At 31.4% G+C, this 20,565-nt stretch overlaps 1 protein-coding gene and 1 long non-coding RNA gene across 4 annotated transcripts; one reads left to right on the top strand and one right to left on the bottom strand.

Moving 5' to 3' along the window:
* Positions 1-3,698: 3,698 nt before the first annotated feature.
* Positions 3,699-6,448, bottom strand: LOC134232404 (complement C1q tumor necrosis factor-related protein 4-like). 3 transcript variants are annotated; one of them, XM_062714352.1, is made up of 6 exons: positions 5,914-6,448; positions 5,725-5,789; positions 5,276-5,314; positions 4,816-5,059; positions 4,437-4,535; positions 3,699-4,027 (listed from the first exon to the last, which is right to left on the bottom strand). In XM_062714352.1, exons 4-6 carry the CDS (start codon positions 4,958-4,960, stop codon positions 3,732-3,734), a joined length of 540 nt encoding a protein of 179 aa, XP_062570336.1. In that variant the 5' UTR covers positions 4,961-5,059; positions 5,276-5,314; positions 5,725-5,789; positions 5,914-6,448; the 3' UTR covers positions 3,699-3,731. The 3 variants fall into 3 exon arrangements, with proteins under 3 accessions (XP_062570336.1, XP_062570334.1, XP_062570335.1); XM_062714350.1 differs by lacking the exon at positions 5,914-6,448 and having other exon boundaries at positions 5,725-5,875; XM_062714351.1 differs by lacking the exons at positions 5,725-5,789; positions 5,914-6,448 and adding an exon at positions 5,567-5,611.
* Positions 6,449-14,049: 7,601 nt separating this feature from the next.
* Positions 14,050-15,927, top strand: LOC134232403 (uncharacterized). The gene is made up of 3 exons (XR_009984768.1): positions 14,050-14,152; positions 14,437-14,518; positions 15,287-15,927. It is a non-coding gene; the product is annotated as an uncharacterized LOC134232403 (long non-coding RNA).
* Positions 15,928-20,565: the final 4,638 nt, after the last annotated feature.

The raw sequence follows: 20,565 nt of genomic DNA, 5'->3' as shown, positions 1-20,565 counted from the left end.
AATTAAGCAATCGTATTGATGCTTCCAAGCTAAATGGTTTTATGTGAGAAAAAACAAGATGTATAATGAGATATTTACGCTAAATAAAACATTATTTTCTTCATATTAAAGAAGGTAATTCATCTGAAAAAGTTCGCAAAGAATCGAAGGCTTTTAAAATGCTTTGTTTCTTTACATAGAAATAAAATGTAAATCCATGCTTTGTTTCTTTACATAAACATAAAATTTAAATCCATACAATAGTATTTAAAATCAATATTGCAGCTGTTACCCAATACAATGCTATAAAGTACAACTTATAATTCTACCGCCTGTATCAATGAACAAGAAATTTAAATCAGGTCTTTACAAAATTATTTTGAACAGGTTTTTTTTTCTTGAATTCAATAACAAAATTTTATTTTATTATTATATACATCAAAGTTTATTCAATAAGTATTTAATGTTAAATAAACATTGCACCAAATAAAAAGGAAAACCCGCTGTATTACCAAGAGTATAATATCTAAAGAAATGCTGAAGGGTAGAATGTATCGCCGAAATTATATATTGCATCCTTTTATAATAATAAGTTATTTAAAGAAAAGAAACAACTCTAGTTTATCAATCTTGCAGACGACAAAAATTTCAAAAATTAAGCCTAAAAATTGCAAACAAAGCTTTAAAAAAAATAATGAGATTCTTTAAATTTGTAATATGTTTTCTTAAGATGTTACCAAGAGCCCTGATATAAGGCTACTCTTAGTTCTACAAATATGTAAGGGGAGAATGAATTCACAGTTAACATCGTAAACTTTACTTAGTTATTAGTATATAATAGTGACTTTCCTGCATATATTGTGATGGCCTCTCCCTAGTTATTCAAAACTAAGAAGTACGCTCTAAGTATGATCAATTTTGAATTAGAGGCAGACAACTAAAAACAAATCGATGTTATTGGGATTTAATTTTTTTGTTAAACGTCAGCACATCATTGAACACATTGATTTTCAAATCACGAATGATACCATATGAAAACTATACGATATAAAATAAAGTACATACAGCATAAAAGAGTGATAATAACAAAAGGGATCGATCCAAAAAAAAATACACATAAAACAATCCTGATTTGTGTCACTGTCACGATGTTTTAAGAATTATTCTAGAGAGGAATTTTTATTTAAAGAAAAAAAAAACCCAAAAGATGATTAATTTAGAATTAAGTAACATTTCCTTAACTATTCAAAAATTCTTTAAAACTTATAAATAATCGTTGTTTTTTTTTCTCAATAATGATTATGTAAACTCATACTTAAGTTTGAAAATATGGTATTTGAACACACGCTAAAGGCATGTTTATGAACTCATTTTAGCAATCTGTTACATAGTTTGAAAATTTTCGATAATTTTTTTCTTTAATCAAGATTATACAGTATTTTCTTTTTAATTTGATATCTTTATTATTGCAGGGTAAATTTTGTCTAATGTTTCATGTGTCAGACAGAAGATTTATTTATAGCTACATTCCATTTGGTATTTTCCAACATTTAATATATATAATTCAGCCGACTCTCACCTGCTTTTAATAGTATATCGCGCAATAAGTTGTTTAAAAATACAACCCTACTCTAAATATAATCGCTACACTACAAGTGAAACGAAAGTAGTTGTAAGGTTATGGGATATCTGCCGAAAAATTTCTAAACTGCTGAAAATTTTATGAAAATTTTATGATAAAAAGTATAAATAAAAAAGTGAAATATTTCAGTAGATTGTAAGAATAATGTTGATCATTTTGTTAGCTTCTAATTAATTAATTGCGTAGGGCCGCTATATATGCCCAATATTGACGAAGCTACATCTATATGCGCGTGTAAGTTGCATTTAAAATACTACTATATGATGTCTTTCATGTGTCGATAAAACCTTGAAGATGATGCAAACAATTATCCACTATTGTCTAATGTTTTTGCTGATCTTTGTTACACAGGTGAGTTATCTGAATGCTTGTTAATAATTTTTATCTGCAAAGACAATGCAATCACTTATGAATGAATTAAAAGTAAATTGATGAGACACCGTTTAATACCATTTACATTTTTGTACTACGTTTTCTTAAAAAAATATATTCAAACTAGATAAATGATAAAAAAAGGTATTCTTAGTTGTTTTTTTTCCTTTTTATTTTAATACATAGGGATATGTTCATTCTCGCAAAATCATAATTGCGAAGAATGACACGACTTTAAGCCGGGAACCTTGGGTAGGAAGTTCAACACCCATTAACAGTAACGAAGCCACGCTAATCGACACTGCTTTTGATTCCACAAACAGTAATACGCTTATGAATGCATTAACATTCCCCCTAGGAGAAAAAGAGAAAAGCAGTAAAGAAGTCGGTGTTATTATTATTTTTGTAGTTTTCAGTGCATTAATTATATTTCTAGCTATTGTGGTAATTATCATAAGGTTAAAGAAGAAAATGACTATTTTACCATATTTTTCTTCGCTGCGAAATCTTTGTTGCAAGGAGAGAACTGTCATAGAAAGGGATCCTGAAAATATTCCTATGAATACAACTTGTATCTCTGATGTTTGATGTTTTATATTTGAACGGCACATAGAGTGTGAATGACTAAATAATAACTTTAACTTTAATTAGAAATAAATTTATCTTTGCATGGATTTGATCTAAATAAAAGTATGCCTGTTATGTCTTCTGATAAAATCGTTGTTTTTCATGTTTTTTACCATGTAAGAAGCATCATATTTTTTCAAGTTTTGCTGACATCTTTGCAATAAACTTTTTTTTGGCATAGGCTTTAAAGTTATTAGGATATGTACCCGTAAATGCTAAATATTTCAGCAATAGTATTCAATATTGTGTTCATATTTAATTTTTTTTCTTTACATTGTCTCTTTTGCATTACATTATTGATATTTAATGTTTTTTTTTAAAATAAATAATGTACATAATAAATCTGTAATGACAATTGTAATGCAATTTTTTCATCGTTTGTATATTATCTATCAGATTGATTGATTGATTTGTTTGTTTATTGTTTAACCTCCCTCTCGATAATTTTTTTTATTACAAGACGCCACCTCGAGCTCCTGCCGATGGAAGGCTACAGATTTTGTGCTATACTCCACACTTTCTGTTATTGAACTTGGAGGATCTTTTCCGTGCAAGCACATGCCTACTGCGACACTGGACCTGGGTTAATACAGAATCATCCTTAGTATAGGTCTCCACATCCCACAATGGGATTCAAATCTTATATCACGTCTGTGGAGCAGGCAATCTTACCGTTTCGCCACGCGGCGAGTTCCGCAAGATTGAAGAATAGCCTTGAGGTATAGATGTTATACAAATCAATAATAATCAAAGATGAATCAAACGTTAAAAAGCATACGCAATGAATAACTTACTGGGTTTCAAAATTTTAAAAGATGCATTTGAAATACAGTATAGATTTGGAAAATGAATTGGGAAAAGATTTTGTTCAGCCAGTATTTAATTAATCTATCAGTCATTTGCCCAATGCACAACCGGATCATGCATCCCTAGTATTATTCACTACTCGTGGTATGAAGATAACATGATATTTTTAACGTTAACTGTTTAGTGATATACACTATTCCTTAACAAAAGTAGTTATTATATAAAACTACGTAGACTTAGAATACAAAATAAGAGATCATTGAGAAGATACATGCTTTATTCTGGTTATTTTTTTCTATTTCATTTACAACTTGTGACCTCCGAAGGTTGACCATGTCATGTGGGCATCTCTTCCTATATCTGTTACCCTTATCCATACTTTCTCTCCTCTCCTCATTTCAATTCTTGCCGTCGCAGTGCAAGGCTTTTCATAATTTTTTATTACCCTTGACCGACAAAGATTGCTGACGTATACAGTGCCATTTTTGACGATTTCTGTGTTAAATTGGTCGCCATTATCTGTCACAATGGTCCAGTCAAAGAAATATACACCAGCAACGGGGGCTGTGAATTTTCCGGTGCTGCTGTCATATCCGCCACCTTGTAAATTAATAAAAACTTACATTTAAAATACTGAAATAAATTAGGAAATGAGGCTTAAAAAATGTTTGTCCTTTCCCTGGCTAGAAAGGACACGCCTAAAATCAAATCTATATATGACCTTCCAAACCACGATTTTGTTATGTTTATTCTTGTTTTGTTTAACCCTTTAACGACTTTTACAAAATGTTCTGGAAAAAAGAACCCCCCACCTCCCAACCCATTTTTTTTTACAGAAAGTGTTAGTCGGGAGAGGGCTATCAAACATTATTTCGAAGATGGTCTGAATTAAGTATTTTAATCCATCATCAGATATTTGCTTTTATTCAAGTAGTGACCAAATGCAAAGTATCGTCAAAGAGGGGAAAAATATTTCCTTTCAAAACTAATTGAACACAAAATTTCTTACCTTTATTGATAATTATATGTCCAAACTTGACTGCATGGTGTCTTGGGATGTTGACCAGACGTTTGTTAGCTTTTGCCTGGAATGCAATCACGCGGGAATCTGTAATGTAAAAGAATTATTCATTATTACATATACAAAAATGTAAATTTGATTAGATAAAAGAAAATGGTTAAAGAGAACTTGTATTGTGTTTTTTTAAAAGTGTAATATTCAAGGTACCTAATCTGATAACTCAGATTGATGTATTCTCTTCATTCATTAAAAAGTCTCAGGAATTTTAAATACAATACAGAGCACTTATTGATTATGCAAGCCGTGATATCTAATGCTTAAATTAATCATGATCAATGATAACACTTTACTCTTTGAAATGTTATACCACTTCTTTGAGATTGCATTCCTCCCGAGTTTCCCATCAATGAGCAGGCGGATTTTAAATAAAAGTAGGCCCAGTCTTTAGATAGTGCTTTAACCGCGCTACTACAGAGCACAACCAGTAAAATACACGACACACAGGTCTTCATCTTCAAAATGTGCCTCAGGTGTCCCTCCGGAATATATAACCCTATTTGCCTTTAGTTGTTGATTTGGGGGGGGGGGGGGCGTAAAATTAGTTTTAAAACCTTAAAGCAAAGTAAATCACACGGTAAATTAGATCTTTTAATTCTAATAAAATAAATTAAAAATGTTTTTAATTCAAATTTAAAGAGCGGAAATATATTCTGATAAAATAAATATATAAGAAATTCAAAAAGTTATTTACTTTATCTTATATTAATGGAAGATTTTTGACAGTAATTAAATAGCGTTTTGTATCCTTTGATAAAAACAACAAAAACCTTTTCTGTATCTTTCCCGGAAGGATCCTGCACAGATAACTGAAACGAAACGTACAGTTCAAAACAATATGCTGAAAATTATGCTTTGACGTGTACACATTTGATACATCTAATTAAATAGATATTCGATCTTTGACTTTCGTGCCATATATCTTTCATACGTTTGCAAAACTTGTAATATGATACGCAAAATTAATACTCATTGTAACAATTTCAAACTATACTGACGATGGAGAAATGGGAAGACATGTAGTAAAGAAAGTATATGTATAAACTTTGAAATTCAGGTACACATATAAGAAGTGACACGCTGCCTCATATCTTATTATCAAAGGATGACATGCAACTCAACCCCGCTAGATTGAAAAAGAAAAATAAATAGGAGTAAAGATATGAAACATACATTAATTTTTAACTTTTGTATGTTCTTAAACATTTAATGTTTATACCTCCATGGAATAAGGATTATCTTCATTTCAGGCTGGGGTAGATTATTCACATCAAATACAAGCACCTATAAATTTCAAGAAGGATATTTTGTCAGCTTGACCTCGCATAACCGTATCTACAGCATAAACAACTTTACTTATTATAACCGCACTTTCTAAAGAAAGTTCGACTATATTGTTGTTACTCACGTCCGTCCGTCCAATGGTCTGTCACATTTTTCTTCCCTGAAGTACTCCTACATTTTAAACAGTAGCCTGATCATCTTTTGGGAGATGTTTGGTGGTGTTATGTAGATGTGCAGTAAGGTTTCGGAATGTTGAATTTGCCTCGGGGGATCAAGTGGGGGTTGAAAAATGATCTTTTTTAAGCAAAAAGCCCCGTCTTCCCTGAAGTACTCCTACATTTTACACATTAGCCTAATCATCTTTTGGGAGATAGTTGGTGGTGTCATGTAGATGTGCAGTAAGGTTTCGGAATGTTGAATTTGCCTCGGGAGATCAAATGGGGGTCGAAAAATGATGTTTTTTTATGCAAAAAGCCCCGTCTTCCCTGAACTCCTCCTACATTTTATACAGTAGCCTAATCATCTTTTGGGAGATGGTTGGTGGTGTCATGTAGATGTGCAGTATAAGGTTTTGGAATCTTGAATTTGCCTCGGGGGATCAAATGGTGGTCCAAAAATGACGTTTTCTATGCAAAAAATCAAATATGAAAGTCATACCTCTCTTCAATCAGGAGTTATAAGAAATATAATATTTTTAAAAAGTACTTAAATTTAGTTCAGAATAGTTTTTTAAATAAAGTTGTTCAATAAGAAAATCGGGAGAAGATTTTTATCGCTAAAAATAAACAAGAGATTTATTAAAAAATATCTACATGTACATGATGTAGGCCTATTTATTATTAAATGTAAAATTATGTGCACTCAAAATTTGCATTGACACTATTTAAAAATAATCTTTACAGTTAGATGTAAGATTTTTAATTGAAAAGCTGTATGTTTTATGAGTACCTCGCTAAAAAAATGTATCCCATGCAACCCCCAAATTAAGTTTTACAGTTTATTAAATAACCATGAAATAAAATTATGCTACCATTCTTCTGTAACTTAGACAATGTGAAACAATGTGAATAATTATTGGGGAATTTATCAATGAATTACCAGTTTTTAATTTATAAACAAATTATCAAAGGAGTACATTTATTTTATAAATAAACAGTTAAAATACCGGGAATTGTGATTTATCTATTTTTTTGTTTCGTTTGTGTTTATCCGGCCGATTAATGTTTATAAAAATGGTATCAACACCCCCAGTTTCAATCGCCTTTGGGCAGAAAATCAGTGCATGTTATTTGGGTATAATTATCGGCGTTTCACATCATTGAACATGCTGGTCAACAATGACCCTAATTTAAATCTACCAGTATGTAATGCACAAATAAAATTGATAAATGAAATGTGTATGATTTCTTTCAGGGTTAATTGATTGTGAACATAATCTGAGGGTTCCATTCGGATTATTTTAGAGATGTACATTCTAACATTTACAAATAAAACGCTTTAAACTGAGTATGTTAAAGATAGAGATATTCAGAATAATTAAATTGACATGTCAGTAAAAATTATCATCACTGAAAAATAATACTTGGCAAAATTTTACAAAGAATTTTCTAAAAGCCCCAATATTAAAGAAAATTCCTGTTGAGTATCCCGATAGTTTGGAAATTGACCATATAAGATCTATAAAAAACTCATTCTTACTGGTGTAAAATAATTAATTCACATTTAATTTCCTGTATAAAAAAAATATGGGAAACAGTATCAATCACAGAAAAGTGAGAAATTGAATTAACAATATTATTTCATTATGTTTCTATGCGCGTACTATTCATAAATGACCTTTGCATAGATGTAAGGATTCCTGGCATACTACCCAGAATCAATTTCTACTGGCTTTTATAGTTCCATTGTTTATTGCAAATCTCATTTTTGAATTAGCTCCGCCCATTAAATTAATAAACCCCGCCCACTGGGACTGCTTTCTGGGACTGCTGGGACCGCTCTGAGATTGCTGTGGGACTGCTCTGGGACTGCTGTGGGACTGCTGTGGGACTGCTCTGGGACTGCTGTGGGACTGCTCTGGGACTGCTGTGGGACTGCTCTGGGACTGCTGTGGGACTGCTCTGGGACTGCTGTGGGACTGCTCTGGGACTGCTGTGGGACTGCTGTGGGACTGCTGTCGGACTGCTTTAGCATTCCCAGAAAGCAGTCCCCGGGTCTATTCTGGGACTGTTTAGTGTCAGGTTGGGTTTGGTCGGTACTGTATTTGAATTCCCTATCTTTTCTCTTTCAAAATGATCAATTCAAAATAATGTTATTTTTTGGAAAGTAGGTAAAACTTTAAGGTCAAAGTTATGGGTTCAAAAATCAGAGTATATTTAGAAAGTTTTGTGTACAAGTGAAATATGAAAGCCCTATCTCCTATTATTCAAAAGTTGTGATCAAGGTTAAATTTATTGTGACAGATGCATATACTGTCAATAAGATGGACAGACTGACAAGCAAATGAGATTTAATGTCCTATCCCTTTCCCAAAAATGGGGGATAATAATGCCCTATCTCTTCTTTAGAAGATTTATGATGGAAAAAAATCTCCTGCATAGATCTGATTTTTGACGCAAATCAATATTGTGTTTTTATGTCATTTGCTTGTTTGTTGTTAAACATCCAACTCTAAAATTTTTCACTCATATGAAGACACCATCACTTGAAAATAATTAGGACAATCAGATTTGAGGTCAACATTCATTTTAGGAGTTAAGACGTAAAGAGATATTACCTCGATCCTTCCCCTCCTCCCTTCCCAGACCCCAGCCTGTTTGTTCATGTATGGTTAATAAAAAGTATACAAATAGTTTAATGTGGACCATCTCCTTAAATGATTTTCATTCCTAAATCTAGGAGGGTAGGTTGTCACAAATTCATGTATAAAATTTCAAGCATTTATCTCATCATTGATGCACTTTTATTTAATTTAATGCAGTCATATCGTGAACGTTTCCAGTTCATTAGGAGAGTGGGGATGACCTCCAGGGATTCATAACCTTTATACCATTAAATGTACATAACATAATAATACAAGAAACAAAATTATGAATAGTCAAATGGAAAAGTTTCCTACTATTTAGGAGTCACATGATCATTTGTCAATACAGGAACAAGGAGTGGATAGGGAGATCTCCCCTTGACTTTGCAGTTATTCAAAAGAACTATAATATATACTGAAGCAAATAAAAATGACTTTGGATGCCCTCCACCCCACCATAATTCCATGAATTTTTTTGCCTCTTTTTTGTCTGGAAAACCCCTCCCTTCGTGAAAAAAATTCTGGATCTTGTAACTGAATGTAACGTCAACAACGGGGGATAGCTCTTCAGAATGTGAAATTCGTCTATTGTAGCATCCAATGACCTTTGATCCTTTAAACTTTAACCTGACCATTTGCATTTCAGATTATTTTACCCAAATCTATACCACTGATATACATGCAATGATGTGTACACCACACTGCACATGCAGTGCAATCTAAAATGATAATGGTAAAACTAGTACTTAAGATACGTGACGCAAGCCCGTATGTGATGCAGGTCTTCAGATACAAGTATAAAACAAAAGAATTATCATTTACAAAAGATATATCTTATCTTTGCCATCTAGGCCTATTTCCAAAAACAGGCAAATAGGGTGTGTTTTTTGTGCGTTGGTGGGAGAGGGTGGGGGAGGGGTGACTAAATTGATTGGGTATATGGCAGTTTCGAGGAGGTTTTTGCGTAACCAAATATTAGAAAAAGTTTGCACATTTGACAAAAATTCATCAAAGATACTTTAACCTTATTTGAATTATACTTCTTGTTGTCGATCTGTTTGAGAAAACAGATTTAAAAAGTTCCAATTATGAGCCTAAAATTTATATCCCCCCTTTTATCAAACCTAATTTGCATCATTAATGAAATTCAGTTGTTTAATTTCAGACTTGTAATGAAATAAGAATATGAAATACCTATAAGAGGCTTCTGGGTCACATCGTCACCTGAGCATATTATGCTGAATACATATATTATGTACATTGTAAATTATTGAATTATATTGAATTTTTCCTTGGTAAAGCCCAGTCTCAAGGAGTGTGCATTTAGAGGCAAACGCCTTAGTGCGGGTATTACTGTCTCATGACAGCATTTAGTTTTGATTTGATTTCTTGTGATTTACCTTCTTCTCATTTATTCATTTATTCAATTTTTCAGATAGTGTCATTCTCGTTCATGTCAAGTTGATACTGTATTCAAAGTTTTGTCAAGTTAAGTGTTTACATCGAATACAGTTCTATATGTAACATTATACGACTGTGTTAGGACCCGCTAAGGAAAAGACAATATTTTACATTAATACGTACGTGAAGCATATACATGCCAAAGGTCCATGGTTAAAAAAAAACAATGAACTTTAAATGTCATTAATACCTGAATAAGTAGGAATAATAATTACAACATTGTTTATTAACTACAAATGTACTATCAGTAAGTTGATTGTCTAAAAAAACATTCGAAGAGAAAGTTTATGACTTTGTAAACATTTAACCAAACCTAACAAAATTTTCTTACTATGAATATACTTTATAAAATGTTCTTTACAATGATAACTTTTTCATTAAAACTTTTCAAAGTAGTGATTTAGTGAAACTTTATATTATGGTCTGTATATTCTGTCGAAGAAAGCTCAAAATCAAGGATAAGTTGTGATTGCGTAATTGCGTTTGCTTTCCTGCTGAAATGTTTAACATCAAATCCAATTCTTCATTAATTAAATCCACTTAAATCGTCAACTTCCTTAATTATAAATATATAGTATGAAGTAGTTTATCTAATCACCTGCATATGAAATTTATGTTTTCTCATTTGATTCAGATTCATTTGAATTTAAGAACTTTTATCCTGCTATACAGGCGGCGTCAGTGCTTCATATTTGTTTTCTATGTTTGCGATTATCACCAAAGACATTTTGTTGCATTTGGAAATTACTAGTATTTAAAATATAAAAGCAGTGTTGCAACCACTTTTGAAATAACGACCACTATTGAAATAATTATATCAAAAGTGGATAAGAGTGCATTTCAATAGCAAACATATATAGTAACCACTATTGAAATACGACCACTATTGAAATAATTATATCAATAGTGGTTGAAAGTGCATTTCAATAGCAAACATAGTTATTAACCACTATTGAAATACGACCACTATTGAAATAATCATATCAATAGTGGTCGAGAGTGTATTTCAATAACAAACATAGGTAATAACCACTATTGAATTACGACCAATATTGAAATAATTATTTCAATACTGGGTAAAAAATCATTTCAATAACAAACATAGGTTGCAACCACTATTGAAATAATGTTCACTTTATAAATAAAGATTTCAATATGGATTAAATTATGATTTTAGTTTTAAAGTAACTATCAAAATGATTTTTTAAATCACTTTTGAAATTATAATTTCAATAACTATCCAAATCTTCATTTAAGGACAGATGATACAAACAAAAAATGGATGCCTGATTTGGTACATATTTTTTGGTCTCATTTCATTGCAAATGATGCAAATAATAAATTCCTGGAATATAAAGAAATTTAAAACCTGTGATGTTCAAAATTTTGCCTTACAAAAACCACCCTTATTAATTCATACACTTTAATTATTAATCTACAAATTTTTCACCCCAAATCCAATCATTGTGAAATTTTGGATAACAAATTAAAAATTACTCAGTGAAACTTTTCTTTCAATACTGGTCGTATTTCTATTATATAGTGGTTGAAACCTATGGTAATCATATTGAAAAGCAGTCTACCTCACTTTTAAATAATTATTTCAATAGTGCTTGTATTTAAATAGTGGTTGAAACCTAATGGTTATCATATTGAAATGCACTCTCACCCACCATCGAAGTAGTTATTTCAATAGTGGTCGTATTTCAATAGTGGTTTATATCTATGTTAGATATTGAAATGCACTCTCACTCACTATTGATATAATTATTTCAATAGTGGTCGCATTTCAATAGTGGTTACTTACTATGTTTGTTATTGAAATGCACTCTCACCCACTATTGATATAATTATTTCAATAGTGGTCGTATTTCAATAGAGGTTACTTACTATGTTTGCTATTGAAATGCACTCTCACCCACTATTGATATAATTATTTCAATAGTGGTCGTATTTCAATAGTGGTTACTAACTATGTTTGCTACTGAAATGCACTCTCAACCACTATCGTTATTTCAATAGTGGTTGCAACAAAGCAGCAATATAACATTCCTTTAATTTTCTTATATATCGAACCTTTGTTATTTTTTCCACCCATGACGTGTAAATATCTTATCCTTGTATGTCAGTGGGGGCATTCTTGTAACACTAAGAGATCTAGTTTTTAGCTCACCTGAGCCGAAGGCTCAAGTGAGCTTTTCTGATCAAAATTTGTCCGTCGTCTGTCGTCGTCGTCGTCGTTGTTGTTGTTGTCGCTGTAAACTTTTCACATTTTCATCTTCTTCTCAAGAACCACTGGGCCAATTTCAACCAAACTTGCCACAAAGTATCCTTGGGTAAAGGGGATTCAAGTTTGTTCAAATGACGCCCTTTTCCAAAGGGAGATAATCATGAATTAGAGAAAAATTAATGGCATTTTTAAAAAATCTCCTTTCCAGAACCACTGGACCAGGAAAGATGAAACTCATGTGGAATTATCCTCAGATAGTGTAGATTCAAATTTGTTCAAGTCATGACCCCCAGGGGTAGGGCGGGGCCAAAATGGCCAGTCATAGTTTTACATAGGAATATATAGGAAAAATCTTTAAAAATCTTCTTCTCAAGAACCACTGGGCCAGGAAAGATAAAACTCATGTGGAATCATCCTCAGGTAGTGTAGATTCAAGTTTGTTCAAGTCATGACCCTGGGGGGTAGGGTGGGGCCAAAATGGCCGACCAAAGATTTACATAGGAATATATAGGGAAACCTTTTTAAATCTTCTTTTCAAGTATTTCAAAGCCATAATTAGTCATATTTATATGGAATCATCCTCAGGTAATGTAGATCCTAGTTCGTTGAAATTATGATCCCCTGGGGGGTTAAATTTCAAGCCCCCCCCCCCCCTCTCCCACTTATTTAAGAAAAAATGCGATCGACAGAATGCGAAATGTAAGTTAATAGAAATATGGCATTTAAAGAATTCATATCCCACATAATTCTTAAATACCACTGCCATTTATTCATGTGCATGTGATAACTAATATTTATAGAATAAAACTGACGTAGTCAATAAAAATAGAATTGAATTTTTAATTCGATAAAGTAATCACGTATGCAAGTCATGGATATAACAACAATACGTTCCACACATTTCTTAAACTCCAGTGCCATCTTATTATAGATCAATAGACTGCAAGACAATACACGTTATAGCTGCTTTTTAAAGTGACGAAGCAATAAAAATAGATTAAATAGATTGTGTTTTTTATTTGATAAGGTAATTACCTATGCCAGTCATGGATTATTAGTATAACATCAAAACGGATGAATACACAATGTATTTTTATTTAAGAATATATTGTTTTTAAGAAAGAAATTGGATCGAAATAATACATATTATTATACCTCATTATAAATATTCTACACAACGCGTTATCTGATTGGTTCTATGTTACCACGTGAGCGGGCCGTAAAACTTCCCGTCGTCGGCACGCTTTTCATCATATTCCACCCTTCGGAACACCTAGTGAATTTTCCCGCAATATAGTTCTCGTTCGTTGAACGAAAACTCCCGAGAGTAGTAGACGTCACAATAGCCTGGTTTACGTCACAAAACTGAAGACAATGTGTTGACAAAAGGATTTTATAGTAACTTTACGTTAACAGTGAATTTGAGAGCGGTGCCGAATTTGAAAGTTTATGTTTATTTCGAAGGTTTTGCTTGTTTCGGTATAATAAACAATTCATTGCATGAATGTTCGGGAAACATGAAGACTTATTCAGCCAAGAAATATCCCTTTGGTGAAACCTTCCGAGAATATGATTTTTCTTGGCTGAATAAGTCTTCATATTTCCCTCACTATCATGCAATAAATGTATAATAGTACATAATTCAAAGACATATTAAATAAATAGAAAGAGGTCATTCGATCACTGCATTCGAACAGCTCATGACAAAAACATTTCTTAAATATCTTATCGTGTCAAGACAATATACACGTCATTTATTAAAAATAAAACTGACGAAAAAATAAAAATAGATGTAATACTAGTAGATCGTGTTAATTTTTATTCAATAGGATTAATACTTATCAATCACGGATATTACAACAAAAACAGGTAAATTGTGTGTTATGTAAAAGGTGCAGATAACGACAGTAGCTCTCATGCATAGCAAAATTGTTCGCCATAATAAAATGTTTATGTTTGATTTTAACTTATCATTAATCTCCTGTTTTATCCTTCAATGTTTTTTTAATTGATAAAATAAATTCTACGTACCTGTTGTATAGAATGAACTTCTAATTTCCAGAATCTGAACATTGGTATTTATGCATGTAGGAGTATTTTGTCATTGATGATTGATATTAATGCAATACATGATTTTATTTCATATATTTCAGAACACCGGAAGTTTTCGACTCCTTCGATATGATAATGTTGCAGCTTGTAGCACTGTATGTACTTGTCCTTCTTAATGCAGATGTAGGTATCACTTGTTCAGCTTAATTTATTTGGGGGTTGAAATAAAAATCTGAATTTTTCAATATCATACAAAAGAAAATCTGATTTCCATAGAGATATGTACATGTACCTGGTGCATATAGTTCTATAAACGCTTCCTTGTAATACAGTGTCTACATCTTTAACGAAAAGAAAAACAATATGTCAAGTTAATCCTTGCAAAAGCCCTTTTTAGAAACTTTAAAATCATGGTATAACTCTTTAAGAAAATTCTTGTTATCAATTTATTTTCCGTAGTGGGTAATGTGATTCGTAAGAGCCTTTTATATTTGTCTCGAATACTAATAACCTTTGTTGATTTTCCTTGGATAATGTAGACATAATGTGCTGTTTTCCAGATGGTGGCAGCTTTCCCAAACTAAATTCTTTAAAATTGAGTCAGATTCACATTTTACCTTGTGACAGACCTTTTTTTATCACTGTCAAGGTATATCAAAGCTTGAAGTAACGTGACATTCCTTCCTGGTAAAAATATAGACAAGGTGGGAAACCTTTATAACTTTTGTTGGAACCAGAAAATCAAATATGGCTACATCCAATTTGATTTTTTTTTTGGAGGGGGGTACATGTAGCTATTACTCAATATGTATGTGTTAAATACTGGCATTGATGGTTCCATTATATATGTATATGGGGAAAAAATGAAACCCTTTCTTTTTTGCCACATGGAAAGGATAATAAAATGAATATCTTATTCGATCTTGATATTTGAATTTTTTTAAATTACAGATGTCACAAGGAGAGAAATTATATATATTAGGCAAAGTGAATGAAACACAAAGTACAGGAACGAATATTAATGCAAGTAAATTTCAGAACAGAACAGATATTCAGATTTTGACCAACGTCAGCCATATCAACATTTCGAAAGGACTGGAAGAAAAACGTGGTGAAAACAATACTGATTCCCAATTTATTGCCAAGAATTCTTCCGAGTTACATATAGCTTTGATTATACCATTAATTCTAGTGCTTATTGTCGTAATGTTGGTGTTGCTTTTTTGTGTACGTAATGATAAGAAAATATGGAAACTATTTAAATCTAAGACAATCTGTCGTAAATCCTCTGGACAAAGAGAACAAGTGAACAACACACATGGTGAAAATATTATTATGATGGATCCTATTCTAGAGAATGGTTGATTTTTTCCAATGAATTAACGAGAAACTTTTTATCATGAACAAATTTAAAAGTGTACCAAATGTATCATTGAACGCAAGGAATATCGAATCATTTACTTGGGAAAGTCTTATAGATTTAACTTATTATTATAGACTATTTTGTCGCAGAGCGAATCAATTTTACACAACCTATGATCGTCATAAACTATTACTAATTTGTTTTTGAGAATGAAACGATATAATTTGGTAATTGTAAGATAAGAGTGGAAATAAAAAAAATAAAAACATTTTTTAATTTTTAATATGTTTGAATAATTCAATATTAAATTGGCAAATGTTATCAAAAATGATAATTAATTTCTTTCAAACTAAAATTATTGGTTGTATATGCATCAGTATGTAACAGGAATAACTAAACAACATTTTATCATTCTTATTCTTTAAGGGTTTATTTTCTCTCTGGGGAATTATATATCTATTGTTTACTGAAGTGCTAATTATGAATAGTTATTTTTGTAATTAAAAATAAATAATTTAGTTATTATACTTTGTCAAATTTGCCAATGGAATGAATGCAAGATATACATTTTTAAACTTTTCACGAAAAATGAAAATTTGAATTGATGGTAAAGCAAAAATATCTAAAAACAAAATTAACAATACATGTTTCCTTAATGTACATTTTACCTTATAATTCTCCCAAATAAAATGAAGTTTACACTTTCTTACATACCTGCCACACGTTCAATTTAATCCCTCACCTCAATTATATATTTGCAATCCTTTTCTACGAACCCATTCTTGAGGAAAAACTTCAAAATTAATATAATATTAATAATAAAAGAATCTTAAAAAATAAATAAAGAAAGAAAAAATAAGTATAAAAAAATCAATGAAATAAAGAGACAAACATTTATTTTTGCGGTCAATCTTTTCTCCATACATTCCATATACTAGATGTTTAAAGTAATTTATTAGCACTAAGAATGATTTTAAAATGTTAATATGAATTTAAAAAAAATAAGAAAAATAATTTTTTAATAAATCTTGAAAATATCTGAAAAATAATGGCTACAACCTTTTACTAAACAGTCAAAGAATAACTAAAGCTTTATTTTATATTATTCCAAATATAAGGAGGATGCATTTTTTTTCCTGACCAAAATCTAAATTTAGCAAATTCGTAATATGGTCTGATAAGGCCACATTCTTCGCAAGCCTGCGCTATCAGCCGTTTGTTGGCACTTTAGGCCCACCTACACGATATCTCTTTTGTAGACAAGATTTTAAAAAAAATTGATTTTCTATATTTGGACATGATGAAAATAGTCTACCTTGTCCATTTAGGTGTACCTATTAAAAGAATCGATATTTTAGGACCCAATTATTTAGAGAACAGTTACCTGAGGAGAAACGAAAGTAGACTTAGTGATACTGATGTTATTAATTATTCACGTAGCCAAAAAAACCATAAAAACCCATTGAATTGCACAGGTTTTCCCTAGCGAATATATTAAAACTGGGCTCCGGCCAAAAAGCGTGAGTTGTGCTGGAATCATCTGAATCTGACGATAAATTCTACATGTATTGGAACATTGTATCGTTTGCAATGCACGTACAGTCTCCCCATAATTGTCATCTTTTGGTACAGTAAGTGGTGTCACAGTTTCCCAGCCTCATTTAGAACTTTTTTTTCTATATTTTTGCTTAGCTTACCTTCAAGGGCATCTGAATTTGAGCATTTTTTATGCGGCATAACTCCTTTATCCATGAGTTTTTCTGTTCTCAAAATGTAACAATAAGAATTTATTATAATTGAACTTGCTTACATGCATGAGCCGTTTCATTTATATTTAACCCAAGGTTATAATAATCACGTGGAAAGTCAAGTGAAAGAGAATATAATATTCAAGCTGATTGAATAATGCAATATAGACAATCAGTTATTGACATGTTACCCTGGAATGTATCGTGAAGGTGAATACTAATATATAATTTTGTGAGCTCATTAGAAAATCATTTGAGAACTTCATTGTGAGATTAGCAAAACACATGATTATAAGATTCAATTTTGTCCAAACAAAGAGTGATCGGGAGGTCGTGAGTTCGATTATCTCGGCCGCGACTGACCCAGTCGATAAAATGGGTAGCAACTGTTCCTTCGCCATGCGCTGGGCACTTTGAAGTGAAAGTTGAGGGTCTTTTGGATGAGACCTTAAAAACCGAGGCCCCGTGTCAGCGGCAGGCGTTGGCACGATAAAGATCCCTCACTGCTCAAAGGCCCTGAATGCCGAGAAAAGGTCAAAATTTGAAGCCCTTCACCGGCATACGGTGACGTCTCCAAATGAGTGGAAAATTCTCGAGAGGGACGTTAAACAATATACAATCAATCAATCCAAGCGTATAAATATCGACAAAATCGTGCAAGGCCTTATCGCGCTGTGGTATAATACACAATACATATCGAACTACTCTCGTATTTCACAGATTGATTCTACATCATACAGGTAAAAATCTCTCTAGATTCACATTTTACCGGGTTCCATAAGTGCACTCTTTCTTTGTTTTGTTGAATAAAGCAAAAATTTAAACGCTAAGGTTCAAAGGTAAAAAAAAAACAATACTTGAAAAACATACCGTACAATTATGCATTTATTACAAAGATACCATATATGATAAAAGAAAATTCAGAACAGCAAACATATGGAATACACATCATTTGATATTTCTTGATTTAATAAATATTTGATCAATATACGAGAGCCGTTCAAAAATTACGCGGACTGTGCTATTATTTACTTTTACAGACGTCATATAGTTATAAAATTTCACAGAAATATGTATCGTAAAGATTCCAATAAATTTTGGGCAACATTTCTGTATTTTAAAAAATTCTACTTAAATTATCGGTATGTTGATATCGTTGATATCCAAACAAAACACCAACTAGTAATAGTTCACAAGATATAACTTAAACTGCTCTAGAAAACGACTTCTTTACATATGCCTAATAGTAATGTTTTTGGTCAATTATCATAATTATAGGATATCTTTGACAATCAATCCAACTTTATTAATGGATTTATGTGTTTAAGATGTTTTACCGTAGATACATCTGTAGGTATTAATTGAAACGAGAAGTTTTCATAACATCTTAAATTCATTTGGATTTTTATACTTTCGTTTTCGATTTGAAAACTTCAAAAGAAATCTTTTACGATATTTCATCATATTTTCCCTGTGCAACAGTATGTTATGTGCACTTTAAACAAAAAAAGAAAGCATGTTAAATATCCGAACTAATTTTGTTGTTGGTTTGACATAGTGTGAGAACAACTCTTATAAATTCACTTTTGTGTACACAATATTGTTTCTTAACCACTATTACGATGTCGGGAATACTTTGTATTTCGATTTGTATTCTGTTAGCATTGATTGTATATATAAAGGCACGTAAATTTATTTAATGAGTTGTAAATTATATTCCTATTAATATTTACAATTCTGTGGTTTTGGTTATCAAACTCACTTATGGTTTTGAATTTAATTTCCTTAACGTGGTATATTTATAGTATAAACAATAGAAAACTTATTATTAGCACTCAGAATGGAGGACGTAATTTTTTAAGTAAAATTTTCTACGTCTGAAATTGTTTTTCGTGTAGGCTTTAAATAGTGGAGCTAGGGTTATTTCTGGTGATGACGATTCTGTAAACAAAGGTCAGGATGAAAGCTCGACAAATTTAGATAAAATTAACAACACAACAAATGTTACCCTGATTCCATATGGCCCGACAACAGATGGCCCCACAACAGTTAATGAAACAGACATTCATGAAGACTCCAAATCCACTGGACATAAGGAATTTCTCATTTCAGCAACTTTAGTTACGTTTTTCGTCATTGCATTTTTGTTCGTACTTTTATTGGGGGTGAAAACTTGGCAAAGGAGGCGAAGGTGTGAATTCACAAATCAAAACATTGAAACAAATGAACAAGACATTCCGCTCCAGGAAGAATGTTGATGACAAAATGACTAATATTACTTAATCTCAAATGTACTTTTTCACCATTAGTGCTTACATTAGGAGAGACATACTAGAAATGTTATTGTAAGTAATGTAAAAATGAACAATTCAGATGTTAGTTTTAAATATCTGTGTATATAACATGACGAAACAATGGCAAAATAAATAATTTTTATCATATTTTTAATGATAATATCGTCAAAATTAAGGATATTATCTGCAAAATATTCACTTTACAAAGATTTTAACAGCTATGAATTGCAATATTTATTTTTATTGAATGTTATTTGTCTTTCTTTTTTTAATCATTTTTATTCGACAAATATTTCAGTCTCTATACACAATGTTATATGTTTGTAATGTATTTGAAAACTTTTTAAAGAAGACAAACTCTCGTAAAATTTTGCTACATTTGTTGTGTCAAATTGTAACTTAAATGCCTTTGTGTAATACATGTAATACGTTCATGAAACGTGCTTCCAAATGCAAATGCTTACACTATGCAAACCATACAGTATCTTTTCAAACACATGAAAGATTTGGCCTTTATCCAAACTTGACTAGTGTCTATTTTTATTATATATGTATTGGTATTCCCATCGATTTTTGTTTTTTAACATTCCTTGCAAATTACTCCATTACTAACTTATAACAGTGTGTTGGAAAATATGTCACAATTTTTGTAATTATGAAAATGTATTTATATTACCTTGTAAAGTATAAGAGGGTATGTTAGAAAAGGCATTAAACTGTTTTTGAATCAGTTAAAGGGTTTTTGAACTTAATAAGTTTATCCAATACGTTTGTGATTAAGTGAATTCGTCTCATAATTTGCGTGAAAATGTTAAGATAATGTCC

The sequence above is a fragment of the Saccostrea cucullata genome, unplaced genomic scaffold, assembly GCF_032062105.1.
Source record: "Saccostrea cucullata isolate Sc308-1 unplaced genomic scaffold, CSIRO_AGI_Scuc_v1 ctg586, whole genome shotgun sequence".
Taxonomy (NCBI): Eukaryota; Metazoa; Mollusca; class Bivalvia; order Ostreida; family Ostreidae; genus Saccostrea; species Saccostrea cuccullata.
The sequence above is the reverse complement of the archived record's forward strand: the minus strand, read 5'-3'. Positions and strand labels throughout refer to the sequence as shown.

What these genes read in the sequence shown, in the direction of transcription:
- LOC134232404 (XM_062714352.1), bottom strand. Translation starts at nt 4,960, where the DNA reads ATGAAGACCTGTGTGTCGTGTATTTTACTGGTTGTGCTCTGTAGTAGC. An exon ending in AATGCAATCTCAAAGAAGTG is followed by an intron (nt 4,536 to 4,815) that starts GTATAACATTTC and finishes TTTACATTACAG; the next exon opens with ATTCCCGCGTGATTGCATTC. An exon ending in ACATATAATTATCAATAAAG is followed by an intron (nt 4,028 to 4,436) that starts GTAAGAAATTTT and finishes TTAATTTACAAG; the next exon opens with GTGGCGGATATGACAGCAGC.